Source organism: Desmodus rotundus, chromosome 12, assembly GCF_022682495.2.
Source record: "Desmodus rotundus isolate HL8 chromosome 12, HLdesRot8A.1, whole genome shotgun sequence".
Taxonomy (NCBI): Eukaryota; Metazoa; Chordata; class Mammalia; order Chiroptera; family Phyllostomidae; genus Desmodus; species Desmodus rotundus.
This window is the reverse complement of record NC_071398.1, coordinates 38,739,209-38,757,853: the sequence shown is the minus strand read 5'-3', so window position 1 is coordinate 38,757,853 and position 18,645 is coordinate 38,739,209. Positions and strand designations below refer to the sequence as shown.

Genomic DNA, 18,645 nt, shown 5'->3' with positions numbered 1-18,645 from the left:
GATTCTATAATTACCATACCCTGAAATCCTTTCTTGGCCCACTTTCTCTCCCTTTCATTGGTCCAAGGAAAAGATGCTGAAAGTTTCCATAGGAACAGGTATTATTTGAGGGAAGATCCCAAGGATGTCAGGCTGTGGTGGGCTGAACCTTTCTGTCTCACATACCCTCTCAGGTGTGGGCAGCAAAGGGGTGAAAGACTGGGCAGCCAGGGATGTGGGCAAGGTATTTGCAATGCTGAGGTTTGGAGTACAAATGTTAAGGATGTGGCAACAATGTCTGTGTTTATGCTGACCTGTAGCCATTCGTCCCCACTTGTGGTAACAAAACCTTGGTTCGCTTTTCAGGAAATCCTCTTCCACTGTCAACATGGAGGTGACCTCACCTGGCCATAATGATTGGTTCAGGGATGGTCATCTGACTCAATTCAAGCCAATTCAGTCTTATGATTTCTGTGGCTGCTAGAGAGAATACAGTTGCTAAGGAACTACCTGGAGTTATTTTGGCACAGTCAGGGAAAACCTGAGAACCCCTGGATCCAGCCATGCCTGAAGCTGAGTGTAAACCTATACATTTCCTTTTTTTGCTTAAACCAGGAAAGACAGATGTCTCTGAGTTTACAGCCAGAGACATGGTTGGGCCCCACATCTCTCTCACCCTTTCCCTGGGGGGTCCCAAAATCCTCTGAGAATGTAAGTAAGATGTTGGCAGTGAGAACTTTATTAGGCGAGGGGTGACTTTGGCTCCAGAAAAAGGGTAGGGGGATCTAGTAACAGTGACCACTCCATGGAGGCCCTGGCCCTGGCCCTGAGCCCAGGGCTCTGACAGGAAGCAAGGAGGAACCAGAGTCCCCAGGACCTGGGTATCCAAAGGCACCATGGCAGCTGCATTCAGAAGGAAGTTTCATTGAGCTTCACCTTGGGGGGTGCAAGGGGAGCTCCAAGACCCGTGGAGGGCCGGGGGGCTGGTGTCGGTGGCCGTCTGGGCTCTGGCCCACTGCGCACCAGTTCCTGGCAGCGTTCCACGAAGCTGCCTCCCCCACGGCGCCGAACCTCAGCCTGTGGGGGGCTGGGGCTCCCACGGCGGCCAGACAGGGAGGTGTTGCTGGAGGCTGAATGGAGACTGGGGGGTGATGAGAGTCAGTGCAGGCCATTATGAGGCAACTGGGCCAGTCACCCCCACCAAGGCCACCATGTTCCATCCTTCCCCCCATGGCACAGAAGGGGGAGTGGAGTCATGCCTACCTGGTGAGAGAAGTGCGGGGGGAGGGGCTGGGGAGAGAGCCCCTCGAGGAAGCCAGTGGGGCCAGGTCGCACTGCTCCAGCTGTTCCATCAGCTCTTCCTCTGTCAGGCCGCCTGCTGGGGGGGCAAGGAAGTGGGGTCAGGGAACAAGACAAGGATGGCAGGGCAAGGGAAAAGGTAAAGTGGAAGGGTTGAGGTCAGGAGAAAAGATGCAGAGGTCACGGGACAGGGGTCAGAAACTGAGAGGAGTTAAAAAGTAATGGTAAGGAGGGGTTGGCGGGCAGAGGAAGGGGTCAGAGGGCAAGGGCTTGAGGAGGGAGATGGTGATGAAGGAGGATGTGGAGAGGGGTTCAGGGTGAGTCTGTGAGGCTTGGGGCAGGATCGAGGTGGGATGGGGAGTACCAGGGGCCTGGCCGAGGCCATCCATGGCGGTGGTCAGGTCCCACATGGCCAGGCTGCCGTTGGCCTGGCCAGTGAGCAGGTAGCGCCGGGGCCGTGAGCCAAGCCGCCGGGATCCCTCGCACTCGAGCACTGTGAAGGCGGTGGTGGGAGAGCCATCCACGGAGCGCACGGAGCACACCCTGCGAGGGAGGGACGGGTCACCCTGGCCACACCAGGGCCTGGCCTGCTCCCTCTTCTCATCCTTACACCCATCCTAGGCCACAGGCCCCACCATTATGGCTTCCGTTCCTGCCTCTCCACCCTCAAGCTTCTCCATCGTTCTCCAATCTACTTTCTTGGGTTCCGGCCCTGGGGGACCGGCAGCTCCTTGGATGTCCCCTGCCTTCATGCTCGCCATGTGTCCCATGTGGGCCTCAGGACTCTCTGCCAAATCTGCTGCTCCCCCAGTTCCCACCCCAGGGAAGGCCCAAGTCTCACCCGAGGTGCCTCCCTCATCTCATTGTATCGGCCCCCCAGGCTCCTCTGCCCAGCCCGCCACATTGCCCTGGTCAAGCCTGCCCTCTCTGGCCAGGCGCCTGCCCAGCCCTCTCACTGGCCTCCTGGCCTCCTATCCAAGCACCAGTCTGTCCCTGTCACAGCAGCCATGGCTCCCAGGACCTGCAGGACAGTCTCAGCTCCTCCATTCGATCACCAAGGCCCTGCCCCTCTGCAGCCCCACTGCTCACCTCCAGTTCTGTGCTCTGGCCCCCAGAGGCCATGGGCACTTCACTGGCTACCCTACTTAGCCATTCCTAGCCTCCGTACATGCTGTTCCTTCAGCCTGGCACACTCACTTCTATTTATCCTCAAAGCCTCAGCTCAGTCTCCGCTTCAAGAAAACCATCTCAGGCCTCCTTCCCAGGCTAGAGCCAAACCCATTCTACAGCTTCCTGGCCACCCACCCCAACCCCACCTGCCCGGGCCCCTGTCCCGCCCTGACTACACGGGGCAGTCTCTAAGGTCCATCACAGGTGCCACCTTCTCCAACTTCTCTCCCGCCACTGTGTCACACCTTTGCTGCCTCTGGCCCCCCAACCCGGACCAGGCCCCTGCTCCCCGCTAGCCCCTGCTTCTTTAGTGCCACTTGGCTGAGGCGTCCTGGCCTCCATAACACAGCTGGCCTCTTGCCTTCTCCTCTGACCACCCTCCCTGTTTGAAGAACAGTCCTCACCGCTGGCCAGTGGATGAAAGACGCACAAAGAGCTGGCTGGCGCTTGGCACCACCTTCTGAATGAACACTTGCTGGTCATCCCGCTCGCCATAGGGGCCTGGACCAGGCAGGGATGAGGATCAGGCCTGCTGGGTGCCTGGGACCTCCAGACCCCAAGGCTCTGCCCCATCCCAGGACTAGGTCCCTGTCCCTAAATTGCTGGAGTTGGGTGGAGTCAGAGAGGGCTGAGGGCCAGCAATAGTCAACAGGGTTCAGGTGCATCAGGGATGGGGGTGGTCCCCGGTCAGGTGGCAGTTAGCAGGAATCAGTGGGGGCAATAGAACTGAACAGGAGGAGCTAGGAGTAAAGGAAGGTCAAAGGGGTCAGATGGGGGTCAATGGAGGCCAATACGGGTCTGGGGGGTAGGCAGCCAGGGGCTAGGAAGCACCAATGTCATTGCCAGCACTGCAGCCGCCATGCCCATCAGCCGACTCCAGAGCCAGGATCTTGAAGGAAGCGAGTGGGGTGGAACCCGGCTGGGTGGAAATCATGCCACGGAAGCGGGTCACAGACCACGTCCGCACGTGGTTGTTGTCAGCACAGACTGCAGGGCAGAGGGCAGCAGGTCAGGAGGGCTGTTGCTGCCCACCTTCCCCAGCCCAAGAGGACCAAGTTTCAAAGGTGTGAGGATTCAGATCCCTCTGAGTTCTTTCTCCAAATTCCAAATGGTCAAAAATCCTGTTGGCTCTGCCTCCAAAACCATTCAGAGTCTGATCTCACCTTAGCCTGTCCACTGCCTCCAGCTGCTCCTGTTCATCTCATCTTCTGCCTGGACCACTGCAGTAGCCTCCCTCTGCTCCCTGCTCCTGCCCTGTCCCCACCGCCTGTCCCACACGCAGCCAGAGGGCGCCTACACACACCTGCATCAGGTCACAGCCCTCCTCTCCCAGAGCCCTCCTATGGCACCATCTCAGTCAGGTCAAGGACACAGCCTTCTCCATGGCTCACAAGGTCCTACTGACCCGCCCCCATCAACCCACCCTCTCCCTTGCCCACTCCACTCTTCACACAGGCGGCTCCCTGCTTTTCCTCAGATATATCAAACATCCTCCTGCCATATATCCTTTGCCGTGCCTGTTCCCTCTGCCTGTAATGCTTGTCCCCACCGATCTGCGCTGTTCATTTCCTCATTTCTGCTTAAAGGCCCTTCCTCAGAATGGCCTTCCCAGAACCACGCACTGTCCTGTGACCCTGACACTCTCTAGCCACTCACACAGCTTTGTTTTTCTCCATGGCCCTCATTACTGCCTGACAGCGATTTACACTTTTTATCAATTCGTCTGCCATCACCACGAGAACATCTGCTCCACGAGGGTAGGGACTCGGCCTGTCTCATTCATTCACTGTGTGTGCCTGGCACACAGTAGGTGTTCAATAGACGTTTGTTGAATTGATCAATTATTTACTCCCTCAAACTGGTCCCCTTTATAGTGTCCTCTTACTTCTGCGATTACTGTCGCAGGTCAAACTTCTCTCCCCGGTAGGTCTCTCCCTACACAACGTCCCTCCCCAGTGGAAACCCTCATCCACCTGGTTTCACGCTCCCATTGGAGCCGCCCCACCCGCAGGGAGAGGGCATGGGCAGCCAGCAGGCCCACCTGAGATGAGGTGCTTCTCCGACAACATGGTCTTGATGACGGGGCTGCGGTGCACAGTGAAGGTCTGGAAGAGCTGCGGCCCAGAGCCCACCGTCTCGGGGTGCTGCACGATGACCCGCACCCCCCCTGAGCTGGTGCCGTAGGCAATCTCAATCCAGTTCCCACTGTCACCTGACGACAAAGACAGGGACAGGGTCGCAGCAAGACAAAAACCAAGGCAGAGACAGACATATGAAGAACAGAGAGTCAGGAAGCAAGGAGAGAGGGAAGGATGAAAACAGGCGGGTGAGGAGGTGTGGAGATGGAGGAACAGGGACACAAAGCGACAGATCAGAGAGACAGGGAACCAGGGACAGACATTCAGATGAAGAGAGGCAGACCTAACATGAGAGGGAAGGGAGAGAGAGACTACAGAAATGGGGAGACATGGGCACTGGGCAAATGAGTCACCAGGAGGGCTATAGACAGACACACACGGACGGGGTTCGATTCCTAGTGAGGGCACACACCTTGGCTGCGGGCCAGGTCCCTGGTTGGGGGTGTGAGGGAGGCAACCAATCAATGTTTCTCTCACGCTTCAATGTTTCTCTTTCTTTCTCCCTCCCCTTTTGCTAAAATAAATTAACTCAAATCTTAAAAAAAACAAAACCCACAAAGGTAAAAGAAAATAAAAAATAAATAAAAGCCACCAAATGGCACACTTCAACATGCTGAATTTTATGGTATGTAAATGATATCTCAACTGAAGCAAATAAAAATCAAGTTTTCTCTATTTGAAGTCAAGGAAACAAACAAAAAGAAAAACCGTCCCAAGTGAGAAAACTCAGCCTGGTCCACTGTAAAATGTGCCTTGTCTTTGTCTTAGGGGCATGCAAGCATCACGCCCTAGTCACGGAGATGGGGAAGGAACCCACAGATGAACAGCTAGTGGTCAATTTTGCCCTTGGTGGGAGGCCTGCCGCCGCCCAGTGTCTAGAATGGCACTTACATACAAGAGGTGCTCGGTGAGTACTTGCTGAATGACTAAGTGACAGGTAAATCTGTCCCCTCTTCCATTAAATCTCACTGGGTCATGCTACACAAGTAGTGGGGAGACAGCTATGGGCAGGGGCTGGCTGTGGATGGGGGTGAAGCCAGGTCATAGCTTACTGGTCTTGGGGGTGAGGTAGACGCTGAGGGCTGTGACCCCGTCTTCTGCTGGGTCCCGGTAGAGCTCGCTGACAAGGAGGTCATTGTCCTTCATGCGCAGGGGAAACTTCTGCACATCTGCAGTGGACACGGAGGACACAGCAGGTTTGTTCAAAGCACCCCAGCCTCTCCCCTCCTCTCGCACTTTCCAGGGGGCGTGCTGAGGCACCTGCTGCTCACCCACGTAGTAGATGGAGCCATTGTTGCAGCCCAGGAGGAGGAAGGAGCCTGCTGCATCGTAGCTGGTGATGGGCTGCACTTCTTGGACCTGGGGGCAGGGCAGACTGTGGCCGGGAGTCCCCCCCTGCCTTTGCCCCTGCAGCTCCCAGTGCACCCTCCCCCTCCCCCTCCCCCCAACCCCCCCCCCCCCCGTCAGGAGCCCACGGAGAGTTTCTAGGTCAACTTCTCTCCAGCCTTGCCTGCTCTGGGCCTGTCTCAATCTGTTTCTCTCTATCTCTGAACAGCTCTTGGTCAGTGCTTCTGTCTCTGGGCTTCTCCCAGATGCTGCATCTCTGACACTTCTCTCTTCAGCTCCGTCCATTCTTTGGGTCCCTTCATCTACCACACATTCAGTCCTGGTTCCTCTCTGTCACCTCTTTCCACTTTTCTGTCTCTCCCCCTCTGTCTGTCTCTTCCTCCCTCCTCTCTCTGCTTGTTTGTCTGTCTCTCTCTCAAACACTCGTACTTCAGCAGAAGAAAACAACACTGCAGGTGTGCTTTCCTTACATTTGGGACATGGCTAGGGGTAGATGCAGAATGAATGACAGACGTTTGCATGTGTCTCCCTGGGTTTCTGTCTCCTACACCATCTCCCCTCACCTGCTCCCCCATCCAGCACCTGCAAAATCCTCTCTCCTTTCCAAACCCATCCATCGTTCCTGTGAGCTTGGCAGTCCCTCCTCCAGGAAGGCCTCCCTGATGCTCCTTAGGCCTTAAACACACAGGCCCAGCCTCTGGCCCACTGCTGAGCTTGCTGGCTCGGTTCAGGTGGGGTGGGGCAGAAAGAAGGTCCACCCGAGAGGGCTGTGCGGTCTGGACACCGGGGAAAGGGAGCGCCAGCACTCTGACCTGCCAGTGCTTGGTGACGGCATTCCACACCCCGATGCGCCCTGTGTGGCTTGTAGCAATAAGCTGGTTCCCGACAAAGAATAAGGCTTCCACGGGCACCCCCAGATGAAAGACTCCTGTTGAGGGAAAGGAGCATTCAGCCAGGACCCTGCTTCATGGGGGAGAGGAAGGATGGCAGGAAGAGTTCCGAGGCCCAGAGGAGTCAGCTGGCCACAGAATCTTCACAGGATAGAGAATTCCATTAGGAATTACAGGGGTTCTCCTGAGGATGGAGATTTGCTAGGGAACACATTAGTTAACAAGTCAGACAGTTTTAATGAGAACATAGAGTCTAATAGGCTTGGCATTCCACTGGCATGAAGAATTCCAACAAAGCAAAGGTATCTAACAGGGCAGTGAATTCTGACAGAATTGTCCATGGGTGGATTTTTCTACCAGGCCAAGGAATTCTAACGGGAACAGAATTCTAAAGTGTTGGAACATCCTAATAATGCAAAGAACTCTTATGGGTTGGAGAACTGTACAGCAGGGTTATTTTAAAAGGCCACAGAATGCTAATGGGGTGGAAAATTCTAACAGACCACAGACTGGAATAGAATTCTACAGGACAGAGGCTTCTGGAAAAAGCCTGGTGCCATACCTATCTCAGAGCCACCGCCTTCTGCCTGCAGAGCCCACAGAAGGATCTCGCTGCCTGTGGCCGCTGCCACCATCTTGTCATGCTCCCCCAAAGCCCCACCGAGTACCCGGGCTGTGAGTGCCAGTCGCTCAATGGGCCAGTCCAGGCGGGGACTGGAAAACACCAGCTGCCAGCCAGAGGCTTCCTTCAGCCTGGAGGATTGGGGGACATCATCAGCCCTCACCCCATGACCTCCCCATCAACAAGGCTCAAAACCTCCTGCCACCACCCTCCCCAAGCACCTGTAACAGACGAGAAACTGGGTATAGGCCACAGCGATCCAGTTGTGGTGTCCACATACCAGGCGCACCATCCCTGGCTCCTCCGGGAGGCCTCAGAGGGGAGAGCAAAGATCAGCACGGGGGAACGGGGATTCTACTGGCTGTCCTAGCCTCCCAGGAGACAGAAGCATACCTGATGGGGAGGGAGGGGTTTTCTCATCCAGCATTCGGCCCAGAAGTCCTGCATTACCCAGGTTGGGGGGCATGGTGTTGCTCCTTCGAACAGGGGCTGGGCGTCCCCCTGTCTGCTGGGGTCCCACCAGGCTGTGCCGGGTCCGCCGCTTCATTGGGAACACTACAGCAGGGAGAAGGGGCAGAGTGACAATAACTATAATAATTATAATAGTGGCCACATAGTGAGCCCTTAAAATAACCAGATATTGATTTCTCCATGTGTGGAACACAGTCCTTTAAAAAAAAAAAAAAAGATTTTATTTACCTATTTTTAGACAGAGGGAAAGGGAGGGAAAAAGAGAGGGAGAGAAACATCAATGTGTGGTTGCCTATCACGCACCCCCCACTGGGGACCTGACCCACAACCCAGGCATGTGCCCTGACTGGGAATCGAACCAGCGACCCTCTGGTCTGCAGGCTGGCACTCAATCCACTGATCCACACCAGCCAGCACCACCAGTCTTTTGATGAAAAGAATTTAGGTGGTGTGGGGACACTGCCTTAAGTGAAACTGAATCACACGGCAAGTTACTCCCTTTTCAGTTTCTTTCAGCCTATCACAAAGGAAGAACCAGTTTAGAAAGCCATAATATTGATTATGTCTTCAATATTTGCTAGTCTTTCCTTTTAAGAAATGGAAGCCTGTCCCCTTGGCAGAAAACAGCATCTAGCCAAAGTTTAATAACACTGTTATGTTTGGGTCTTATTCTTGTGTTTTCATATTTATGGTAGAAAGGTAGTGATATAAAACTTTTATTTAAAATGATTTTTAAAAAAACAAGGCAGAGCTAAGTGAAGAAAAGAATAGCATAGGTCTTCATATTTGGCAAGCTTCACGAAGGTCGTAGATACTGATTGAGGATAGGGAAATAAAGCCGTAAATTGAATTTCCCCCCTGTTCCTTCTACCAATCAGCAAAGTTTCATGGATTATAGGCCCCAATAACCACTGGGGCATATTTTCCTCGGCCAGTGGGCTGGCTGCACCAAGGTCTCATGGATTATAGTTAATAAATCCCGTTTAATAGTTCTCCCCTCCATGCAAAGGAATCCAGGTCTTCCTAAGCTTTCCAATAAGAAAATCAAACCTGGACAGCAACTCTCATTGAACTCTAGGGCGTGCAGCAGAGCATAGGTGGCAAGCAGAAGGCCCGTGGGCCAAATCCGGCCCTCCACCTTGTTTTATCCAGCCTGGCACCTTGTTTCTACCCAGCGGCAGCACCGAGCTCCTTGAGCCTAGTTAAGGAGCAGTTACATTTATACAGTCCTAAAACTACATTCGGCCCTTTGAAGGCTACCCTGAAGCTGATGTGGCCCCTGGTAAAAATGAGTTTGACACCCCTGCAATAGAGCCTCAAGGGGCCCCCTGCCTCATTGGAATGCTGGTTCCTACTTCCTTCCCAAGCATCATACCAAGCATTTGATACAGAACTACAACTCCCATTGTGTCTTCAGTGTTTATAGCACAGGCATTCAAGGGCTGCCAGCCTCATGGGAAATGTAGTCTTTATTCTATCCATCCTCCATTCTATCCCTTAGTAGTGCCCACCTGGTGGAGGCAGGTAACCATTGAAGAGAACGTTTCCACAAGAAGAGCGATCCAACTCCTCCCGCAGCTGCAGACGACGAACTGAGGTGGAAAGACTTGAAGGATGGGTCTTGGCGGGTATTGAGTCCAATTCTTTCCCCTCTCCCCCATTTCTTTCTCCACAGAACACCACCACTCCCCTGAGACCCAGGACAAAATCCAGGGCTGTCAGCTCTAACCCAACCTTCTTTCAGGAGAGAGAGGGATAGAGGAGCATCACTAGAGAGCTGGTTTTCTATCCATTGAGGATGCTAATGGGGCCCCTACTCACCCAGAGGAGTGAGCCCATAGAACTGGGCTTCGTGAAGGAGGCTGGAACCGTGGACACCCCTGGGTAGTGAAATGACCAGGGGTCAGGGTCTGGGTGGTGGGAGTGGGCATAGAATTCTGAGGAGAAAGTTTTCAAAACTGCAGAGAATCCCAAGAGGGATAGGTGATGACATGGCTGGTAAAAATGTGTGTTTGTGGGGAATTGTAAGGATGCACAATTTAAATATGATCAAGGAGCTTAAATGAACATTCTGAAGGGAAGAAGAAATTTCTCAGGGGACGAAGACAGTCAGGGACATCCTTTAATCCTCCATGCCAACCTGGGGTCCAACTCTTTGGTGCGTAGAAAGTTGAGGATGGGGGTGAAGACGGTGGGGTCCCTGTCGATGAAGATCTGCGGGGAAGGGGTGCAGAGAATGGATGGCGCAAAGAGAGGGGCTAAGTGGGGGATCTGTCCCATCTCCTACCCGCTGCCCCATTTCAGGTGTTGCCCTACTCACAGCTCCGGTCTCATCTTTCAGTGTTGAGATGCGTCCGCTCAGAAGACTGCAGGGAAGCGTCACAGAGCAGGTGTCACGGGTCGGAATGTGTACTGGCGGGGCAGGGGCATGAGGTCTCCCCATACTTTCTTCTCCCACTCCCTCACCCCCCCAAACTCGCTCTCCCAACCACCTGGAGAAGAAGGAGTCTGGTATCCAGGTGAGAGTCTGGCGAGAGGTACTGAATCTGTGCGGGGAAGGTGGGAAGGTGAGCTGACGAGAGATGGTGTAGGGAGGGTGAGGAATCCGGTCCCCTACGCCACGGCCGAGCGAATTCCTTACCCTCCGCGGGCGCCAGTCCAGCCTCCCGCGCCTCCCTCAGGGGGCGGAGCAATCCCTGGGAACAAGATTCCCGGGAAGAAGCGACTTCTCCCACCCCGATCGCCGCCCCCGAGGGTGGGGCTTCAGGAATCTCCTAAACTCACCTCTTGCCTCCCACGTTCAGATGAATCACCTCCCCTGGAGGCCCTCGTCCCGGGAACCCTTCCGCCGCAGGGGCGGCGGCTGCCATGGCCCGCGGGCTAGCCGGCCGGTCTGTACCTGCTTCCGGGTTTCTCCCCGCCCCCGCCCTCCCGGCGTGCTCATTGGGCAAGAAACTCCCGGGACCTCCGGCGATTGGGCAAAGCACTCATCCCTCGCAGTTAAAGCCTCCGCCTCCTTAAAGGGGGCCCACCTTTCCTGTACCGGACGGGGCGGGCCCGGCGGCTCCTTTGGGGAAGTTTAGTTAGGAGAGATAGTAAAACATTCCTCTAACCCTTTGGGGTTCCTATTTTAGGAATGCCATCTAAATACTTCGTTCAGGGAACGTGTTTAGACTCCGACATTAGTCCACACCGAGGGGGACCTTTAAAGATTTGCCACAGCCACAGTCTCTCCCCGCCCCCATGCCCCCAGGTGCAGCGCTTGAAAGGCGAACAAACGAGTGTAGATCGTCAAAGCCAAAGGATTTATTATAGGTACATACAGTGTGCGCCTGCCACACCGCCCCACACCCCTGAGCCCCAGCGACTTCTCCAGGAGGTCACGGGGGCTGTCCACAACCCGGTTCCCCCCACACTCCTGGAAGGTGCTTCAGCCTGAAGCATGCAGGGGGAGGGCTTCCCCTCGCCTCCCCCCGCCCTCACGAAGTGGCATTGACAACTGGAGCGGGGGGAGGAGAGAGGAAGACTGTTTGGAGCTTTGACGCCCCTCCCATTAAATGCCTTCACGGATGCCGGGCAGGGGTGTAGGGTGGGAGGAGGTCCACGTTTTGCAAAAATAAACTAAGTCAGGAATTAACCGCATGGCTCTGAGACGGCGGAGTGCGGGGGCTTGGGCCCCTTCACTCCCCCTTCCCAGACAGAGATCAAGGCAGCATTGGAAGTGAGGTAAAGGCGGGGAGGGGCCGTCCCCTCCCCACCCCCTAGCACCCTGGATGGTCCAGGGGACCTCACCAGCTCCCCCATACCCATCCCTAGGGCGGAGAGGGGGGCAGGAATTATCGCCCCTTCCACTCCAGCTTCCTAGGGCAGGATCTGGGGATCCCGGCAGGGGTCTTGGCTCAACGGGCCCCTTACCCGCTCCCCCAAACTCAGTTATTGCATAAAAATAATGGAGCCCCAGCACCTGGGGTGGGGATGGCGAGCGGGAAGGGGCCGAGATATGGCTATAGGGGCGGCAATCCCCCCACCACTTTTTGGGGTGCAGGAGAAGTCCCCTCCTTTCCATTGCCCGTCAAAGCGCGTCCGCAGTGTTGGTGGAACTAGGGGCTCCAGCCCCTGCGGAAGAAAGTGTCTTTGTGCCCACAGTTCGGAGAGGAGGGGCGGGGAGTTGTGTCAGGTCCTGGGGGTGGGAAGTCACTTCCGGCGCCCACTGGCCCTGCGTTCCCCTGTCTCCCGCTTGGGGTTGCCCTCGTCTGTAGACGAGGTAGTGGGTAGTGTCTGTCCCCAGCGGGCGATCTCGGCATGTTCCGCCACCGTGGCGGCTACAGCTTCCAGCCAGCCGTTCATCTCCTCCTGAAGAGAGGAAACAGCACAGAGTCGGTGTTTGTAAGAGAGGAGGCCGATTAATGTCAGCAGACACAGAGAGAGCACTTACTAGGCCCTGTAAGTAGTACTCTACATGTATCAACTTATTTAATTCTCCCACTAACCCTATGATGAAAAACTATTTTTATCTCAATTTTAAAGATAAGTAAAGGAGTCATGGAGAGAATAAAGACCTATTTATGACCTCTTGTGAGGATGAATGAAATAAAAAGTTATTATTTTAAAAATCTCTTCAAACCACCTCCACTCCTGCTCTTCCTCCTCTGTCCTTTTCCCCCTTAGCCCTAGTCCCAAGGTCCACTCACATTCCTGACTTTCTCACTCACCTCCTCCTCCCCTTGACACAGGCCTGCCAAGGTTTAGCCTGTGCTCTCCCACTTGAGTCCCTGCCCTGGCCACTTCCGGGTTCCACACCTCCACTCTTGCCCTCTCCAATCTACCCAGCACAAGATAGGCAAAGGGATCTTTTTTATGCATCACAGTAACCCTCCCTTGCTCAATACTCTGCCACGGTTTCCCAGTGCCCTTAAGGCAAACCTGACCTCCTCTGGACCACAAGATCCAGCCCCTGCAAACCTCTCCTTGAACTCTCCTCAAGCATAGTTAATGCTTTGCAATTCTGCACCTCTAGTTCTTTGCACTTGCTGTTCCCTCTGCCTGTATCAACCCCTTCAGCCTCCTCCATTTAATTAATTAATTTATTTATTTATAGCTAATTCCCCCTCTCTTATCTTTCCAACCTTACCTCATAGGCAGAGACAAGGAGATTGGACTTTGTCCTGGGGACTGCAGGGAGGCCTCCTGATCTGCCACATAACCCCTTACTCTCTGATTGCCTCCCCCCCCAACTAGGTTTGAACTTCTTCTGGGCTTTCTCTGCCCATGGGCTTTGCCATTACAGCCCTGATAACTCTAGCTTGTGCTTCCCCCTCACAGCCCCATCACTCTGGGCCAGTAACCAGCCAGCCAGGTGGTCCCTGAGGTGCAAATAAGGCAGGGAAAGAACCAGATCTCACCTCATCTTTAGCCTGGAGCAAAAACTCGCTGCCATCCTGGGTTCTGTAAGAGGGGACACAGGACTTGGGGGATCTGGGGCAGGGATTTGGCTCATCCTTCTACCAACTATTTTTCCAAGGGAGCAGGGGATTGCTGGGAGGGGACAGCTGGGGCTTGGATCCCTCCCTCTGGCCCTTTGGGAGTCTCACTGAAGCTTGAAGACGTGCTTCTTTTTCTTGTAGTCACTAGCCACCTCGCTGGTGGCCTTGTGCAGGCTGAGCAGTGGCTCCCCACCATGAGTGCCCCCAGATGCCGGGCCTTTGGCGTCTTTGTAGAAGCCCAGCTCCCCCTTGCTGAGCACGCAGTACAGGCTCACCCACGACCTGGGACAATGAGACAGGGCTCAAGGCAGCGCTGCAGCACTCTGCCTGGGTCCTCTTCGTCAGTATCTTTCATGGGCTGAATCTGTCAGAGCCTTCCTCCCTCGGGGCCTTTGCTTTACAGGGGCCAGACGCCTTGGGTGTTCCTGAGCTGAGGGCAGGGTCTAACTCTCTCAGTACCTAGTCTTTGCCCAGGCTGGCCCTGCTGGGATTGCCCTTCCTAATATGCTCTCACACTGAATTTCTAGAAGTGAAGACTTAAGCTGTGTCCTTTATATGCCTTTTGCTTGGGCGTGTTCCCAGCCACTCCTCTACCTCCCATGGAATCTCCCGAAAGGAAAGCTTATTGGTCTACGGCTTGGAATGAAGAATTCATCTCTTCATTCAGCTAAAGCCCCAACTAGGGAGGAGTAAGTCCCCCAAGAGCAAAATACACCGAAGTACCCCTGGTTATTCCTATCTTGGCCTCAGCACAAAAGAAGAAAGACTGCCTGAGACCCCACAGGCAATCTGTCTGTTCTTCCCATTTCATGGATCTAGACTTCACTCTGCTCATTGGCCAGCGCTGCTACCCTTTTTGGCTTCACCACTCCCCAGCTTCTGCTGCCCAGCTGAACAAAAAAGAGCTGGGCAACCAGGAGCTGGACTCCCAACAGTAAATACACCACCGTTAAGCCCCCTTTCGGATATCGATATGAGATGACCTCAACCCTCAGAGTTTGGGCTCCACACCTTCTCAGATTTTCCCCCAATTTAAAACTTTGGGTTTGGACCCACCCCATTAATTGGTTGGATGGACCCCTCCAGGCTTTATCCCATGAGATACTGAAACCCTCTAGACTAGACCCCACATCCAATTTGCTATTCGCTTTAACTAACTCCTAGGTTGGTTGCTACAGTATTGGGTCGCGATTTATTCACTTTAGGAACATTTTCTTCAGGTCCCGCCCTCATTTAAGCTCCACTCGCTCACCCATTGGCCACACTAGCTTTAGGCCCCACCCCTCCCGCTCATTGCTTGATTACTTAAAGCTAAGCCCCGCCCTTCTCCAGGCCCCGCCCACCCCGCCGCTGGTTAGACGCCCTTCTCACTCCCACCTATTCATTTACTGGACATCCCAAGCTTGGAACCCGCCTTCAAAAGCCGCTCCCACACGCTCACCGATTGGACGACTTGCGGTTAGCGTCGAGCTCACGCTTGCGCAGCAGGAAGCCCTCGTGCTGCACTGTGTGGGTGGGTGGTGGCGGAGGCGCGGGGGCAGAGCCGCCCTGCGCGGGGGCCGAGCGCGAGCGCCGGCTTCCCCCGCCCTCACCACCTTCTCGGGGCCGAGGCCGTCGTCTGGGCTTGGGCCGGTCCCGCGCCCGCGGCCGGTCCGGCCGAGGTGTCCGTTCGGGAGGCTCAAGCCCGTTGGGCAGGCGGCCGGGGGGTAGCTCGCGAGGCTGAGGCAGCGATGTCTGTGGGAAGGGAGGGGAAGAGGGGTGCTGTACAAAGTCCGGTGTGGGGGTCCCATGTGTCTGCGGGGCCGTTCTGTCTCGGGGGCGAGTATGGGAGGACCTGGGGGCCGGAGACCCAACTCTTAGGGGCCCGCTGGTCTTGGGAATTAGTCTGTCCGGCCTCAGGTTCGGAATCCTTCTGGACCTTGGGGCGGAGGGGTCAGGACGGTGGGAAGCGGGCGCGTGGGTGTCCCAGCGGTCTGTGGGGAGAATCTAGGCTTTCTGTGTGTGGTGTCCATAAGGAAATTTGAGGTTCCCGCCACTGGACTGGAGACAGTCCAGAGCAGATGTGGGAAGACTCTGTAGTGTGTGTGTGTGTGTGTGCGTGCGTGCGTGTGTGTGTGTGTGTAGGAGGGAGGAGTCTCTCAGGTCGGTGGCCTCATCTTTCTAAGGGAGAAAATATGGGGAGGCATCTGGGGACCCTCTCCATCCCCGGAGAGCCTCTCTGCAGGGGTCAACTGCAGGGGTGAGCCAGGGTGAGACCCTGGTGTTTCTGGGATCCAGACGACTGCACTGAAGAGCTCTCCATTCCCCACCATTCCTAGGCTCAACTTACCCCAACAGGGAGCCCGGGGCCTGCCTCTTTCTCCTGCAGCTGCTCCACAATGTCAGCCAGGGTGGCCTTCCTGGGGGTGGGGGCAGAAAGACCCAGTGGAACTGCGGTGCCTTCTCTGAGGGACCAAGCTGGCCCTTACTCACTTCCGCAGCTGCCTCTCAGATGCTGGCCTTAACACACCGCAGGTGCTCAGGTCGTGGCTGCTGAATGGAGGACGGAACCTCTCTCCCTTTTGAGTTTTAAGCAACAGGAAGAGCAAAATGCAAACTGGTGCCTTCAAGCCTTTGAACACACGGTTGCCTTTTCCCACCTACCCCTGCGCTTCCAAGCCCACTGGCCTCCCCCCATTCCAGCTCTGATCATTCTGGGTCATCACTGTGTGGTGACAAGTGTGTCTCCCCTACCGGACTGTGAGCCCACGGAAGCAGGGCCGGGCTGGCTCCGTCCCTGCTCTCCCCAGCACGTGGCACACACAGGGGGGCACTCAGCAAACGTTCGTGAAATACGAAATTTAAAAAGGGGTCAAGAAGTCATTGTCACTGAAATGTGTTTGACCCAAATACCTCTTTCTGGATACACAGCTGATTGGATCGGTCTGCACAACACACTCTGGCTAACTGTCCTTTCAACGGTTAGAACTGCGCTGTTGGAGAGCAGGCAGGTCATCTACCCTCTTTCAGGCTCAGTTTACATCTCTGCAAAATGGGTACCAGGAGTCTCTCTCCCTCCGTAGGCAGTTCGGCAGACGGAAGCCCTCTCCACTCTGCCTGTTGGCTCCAGGACCTCTCTCTGCCTCCCCACCCTCACTCCCTGGACCAATGAGGCCTCACCCCCTGGCCAGCTCTCCTCTGGCGGGTGTCTCTTGTTCACTGGACTCCTGCCGCTCCAACCTCCGTTCGCGCCGCTCCCGCCGCCGCTCCATCTGCTCGTAGCGGCCCAGGGTAAGGCTGTGTGCCCCCTCGTGCTCCACCGACTCCTGCCGCTCCGGCCTCCGCCTCCGTGCAGCCTCCTCGGATTGATCTGCTGATTCCTGCCGCTCCGGCCTCCGCCTCCTGGGCAATTCCTCCGCGCGATCAGCCAACTCTTGGCGCTCTGGCCGCGGCCGGACCTGTTCCGCTACTGCGGGGATCCCGGGGGTCTCCACCACGTTCTCTGGTGCGGTTGGTGGGGCCATGGGCTCAACCCTCCCTGGGACCTCGGGCAGCCGGTCGATGCGCGGCTGGAGGCGCTCAGGCTTGAGTTCCTGGCGCACGTACCCCACCCGGGTCCGCACCTCGGCAGACAACGCGTCCGAGGCCCGGCGGGCCAGGGGCTCCAAACCCCTCTCGTAGCCCCCTGGCCGCAGCAGGGGTGCCGCCTTAGCTGCCAGTTCTGTGGGGTCCCCAAAGAACTTGCGCCCCAGCAGAGGAGTGGGCGGCTGCTTGCTCTGTTCTGCCTTGATTTTTTCGATCTGGGGACGGAGGGGCCAGGGTCAGGTGGAGGGGCGTGGTGAGGGGCCGGGGGGGCGGGGGGGCGCGGAAAGGCAACTCTGGGTTGTCTGCCTCACAACCCAGGTTATTAGTTTCATTGGTGAAAAAACAAGCTTGTCCAGGCCTGCACCTATGACTTGCTCTCTGCTAGGAACTTAATTCCTATTTTCTCCAGCAAATACCTACTGTTCTGTTAAGAATCAGCTAAAGCATCACTTTCTCTAGGTGCCTTTCTGACCCCCATTACCTCCTTCCTTAATGGTCCCCTCCCAGGACCTTAATTAAGACTTTTGACTACAATGGTCTGTCCTCCTCGTTCTTTAAGTCTCAGATGAGACTCTCCCAGACCAGGCCAAGTGCTTCCAGACTCCCACAGCCCCTCTGCTTACCCATCCCAGCCCGCGGCTACCACTGTCTGGTGACAGGTCTGTCCACCCCCCAACTCCCCCACCACCACCCCCAGACTGGGAGCCCAGTGAGGATCTGTCTCAGCCTCTCGACACAACCCTGAGCTCCAAGTCCCAGCGTTTCCGTCTTATATAGACGATGTGGGTGTGGGGGTCGGGGCTGACCGTGGTCAGGCGCCGTAGAGAGCTGAATCTTTCTTCCCAGGCTGCAGCCGCTTTGCGGAAGGCTTCGTGGCGCCGGATAAGCTGCTCCACCTCGTCCACACTGCTGCCCAGCTCGCGGCTCTGCAGGAGCGGCTCTTGCGCTGTCAGCCAGGCATCCGCCACCACCGCCTCCTGGGCAAATTGGTGCACCTCCAGCACTGAGGAGACATTCGGGGTAAGGGTGCTGGGACACCTGTGGGCCCTTCGTGGGGCAGTGGCTGTCTCCTCTGGCCTTCCACACACCTCCTCCCCACTCCGACTACATCTAGCCTGGACCACTCTGAGCTCTGTAGGAATGAGAAGCTGAGGCTACTTTAGAGGGCACCAGTTTCTCCTCTAAATATCTGCTTCAATGGCGAGGCAGCCCCCTTGTCCTCCCCGCCAGGCTTTCGTGATTTCTGATGGGGACCCATGGGTGATGTGCAGAGCGTGCCCATGTCACCCTCTGGGCCTTTCTAAACACACGAGAGAAAGTCCCTGTGCCCTTGAGCCACATGTGTGCAGGCCCCACTCACTCTGCTGCAGCCACTCCCAATGACGGTCCCACTTGTCCGACACCTCCTCCTTCCTGGTGTCCAGCTTGTCCAGCTGTGCCTGGATCTGGGAGTGGGGGGTGGGCAGGAGAGGAATCAGGGTGGCTCCCACCCCAGGGGGCATGGATGGCAGAGGGGCACCCGCTGCACCCCTCCCCACCTCGTCAGCCATGGCACTCTTGTTGAGCAGCAGAGAGCGGCCCAGCTCCTGGCAGGCCGTTAGCTCAGGTGCCCGTGCCTCCAGCTCGGTCTTCAGGCCCTGGTGGTAGTTCATGAGCACCTCCACCGACGACACATCCCTGCA

General features: G+C 56.0%; 2 protein-coding genes across 11 annotated transcripts in view; both read right to left on the bottom strand.

Annotated features, from left to right (window-relative positions):
• Window positions 1-702: 702 nt before the first annotated feature.
• Window positions 703-10,834, bottom strand: SHKBP1 (SH3KBP1 binding protein 1). Of its 3 annotated transcripts, XM_045185576.2 has the most exons (19): window positions 10,701-10,834; window positions 10,558-10,612; window positions 10,409-10,462; window positions 10,237-10,282; window positions 10,057-10,130; window positions 9,738-9,796; window positions 9,428-9,508; window positions 7,839-8,000; window positions 7,667-7,757; window positions 7,386-7,576; window positions 6,746-6,861; window positions 5,858-5,945; window positions 5,639-5,755; window positions 4,490-4,660; window positions 3,280-3,435; window positions 2,853-2,949; window positions 1,643-1,821; window positions 1,243-1,357; window positions 703-1,120 (listed from the first exon to the last, which is right to left on the bottom strand). In XM_045185576.2, the coding sequence occupies exons 8-19, from the start codon at window positions 7,990-7,992 to the stop codon at window positions 889-891; spliced, it is 1,707 nt and encodes a 568-aa protein (XP_045041511.2). In that variant the 5' UTR covers window positions 7,993-8,000; window positions 9,428-9,508; window positions 9,738-9,796; window positions 10,057-10,130; window positions 10,237-10,282; window positions 10,409-10,462; window positions 10,558-10,612; window positions 10,701-10,834; the 3' UTR covers window positions 703-888. The 3 variants fall into 3 exon arrangements, with proteins under 3 accessions (XP_045041511.2, XP_024433441.2, XP_045041510.2); XM_024577673.3 differs by lacking the exon at window positions 10,558-10,612 and having other exon boundaries at window positions 10,701-10,830; XM_045185575.2 differs by lacking the exon at window positions 10,558-10,612 and having other exon boundaries at window positions 1,243-1,354; window positions 10,701-10,830.
• Window positions 10,835-11,535: 701 nt separating this feature from the next.
• The window catches only part of SPTBN4 (spectrin beta, non-erythrocytic 4), a 70,004-nt gene continuing 62,894 nt past the window's right edge, over window positions 11,536-18,645 (bottom strand). For all 8 annotated transcript variants that reach the window (XM_053914458.2, XM_053914459.2, XM_053914460.2 and 5 more), the window contains 9 exons: window positions 18,502-18,640; window positions 18,324-18,408; window positions 17,770-17,966; window positions 16,559-17,178; window positions 15,729-15,798; window positions 14,841-15,133; window positions 13,508-13,681; window positions 13,319-13,361; window positions 11,536-12,269 (listed from right to left, as the gene is read on the bottom strand). In XM_053914458.2, the coding sequence (XP_053770433.1) occupies window positions 12,111-12,269; window positions 13,319-13,361; window positions 13,508-13,681; window positions 14,841-15,133; window positions 15,729-15,798; window positions 16,559-17,178; window positions 17,770-17,966; window positions 18,324-18,408; window positions 18,502-18,640 (1,780 nt within the window). In that variant the 3' untranslated portion in view covers window positions 11,536-12,110. The remainder of the gene's footprint in view (window positions 12,270-13,318; window positions 13,362-13,507; window positions 13,682-14,840; window positions 15,134-15,728; window positions 15,799-16,558; window positions 17,179-17,769; window positions 17,967-18,323; window positions 18,409-18,501; window positions 18,641-18,645) is intronic.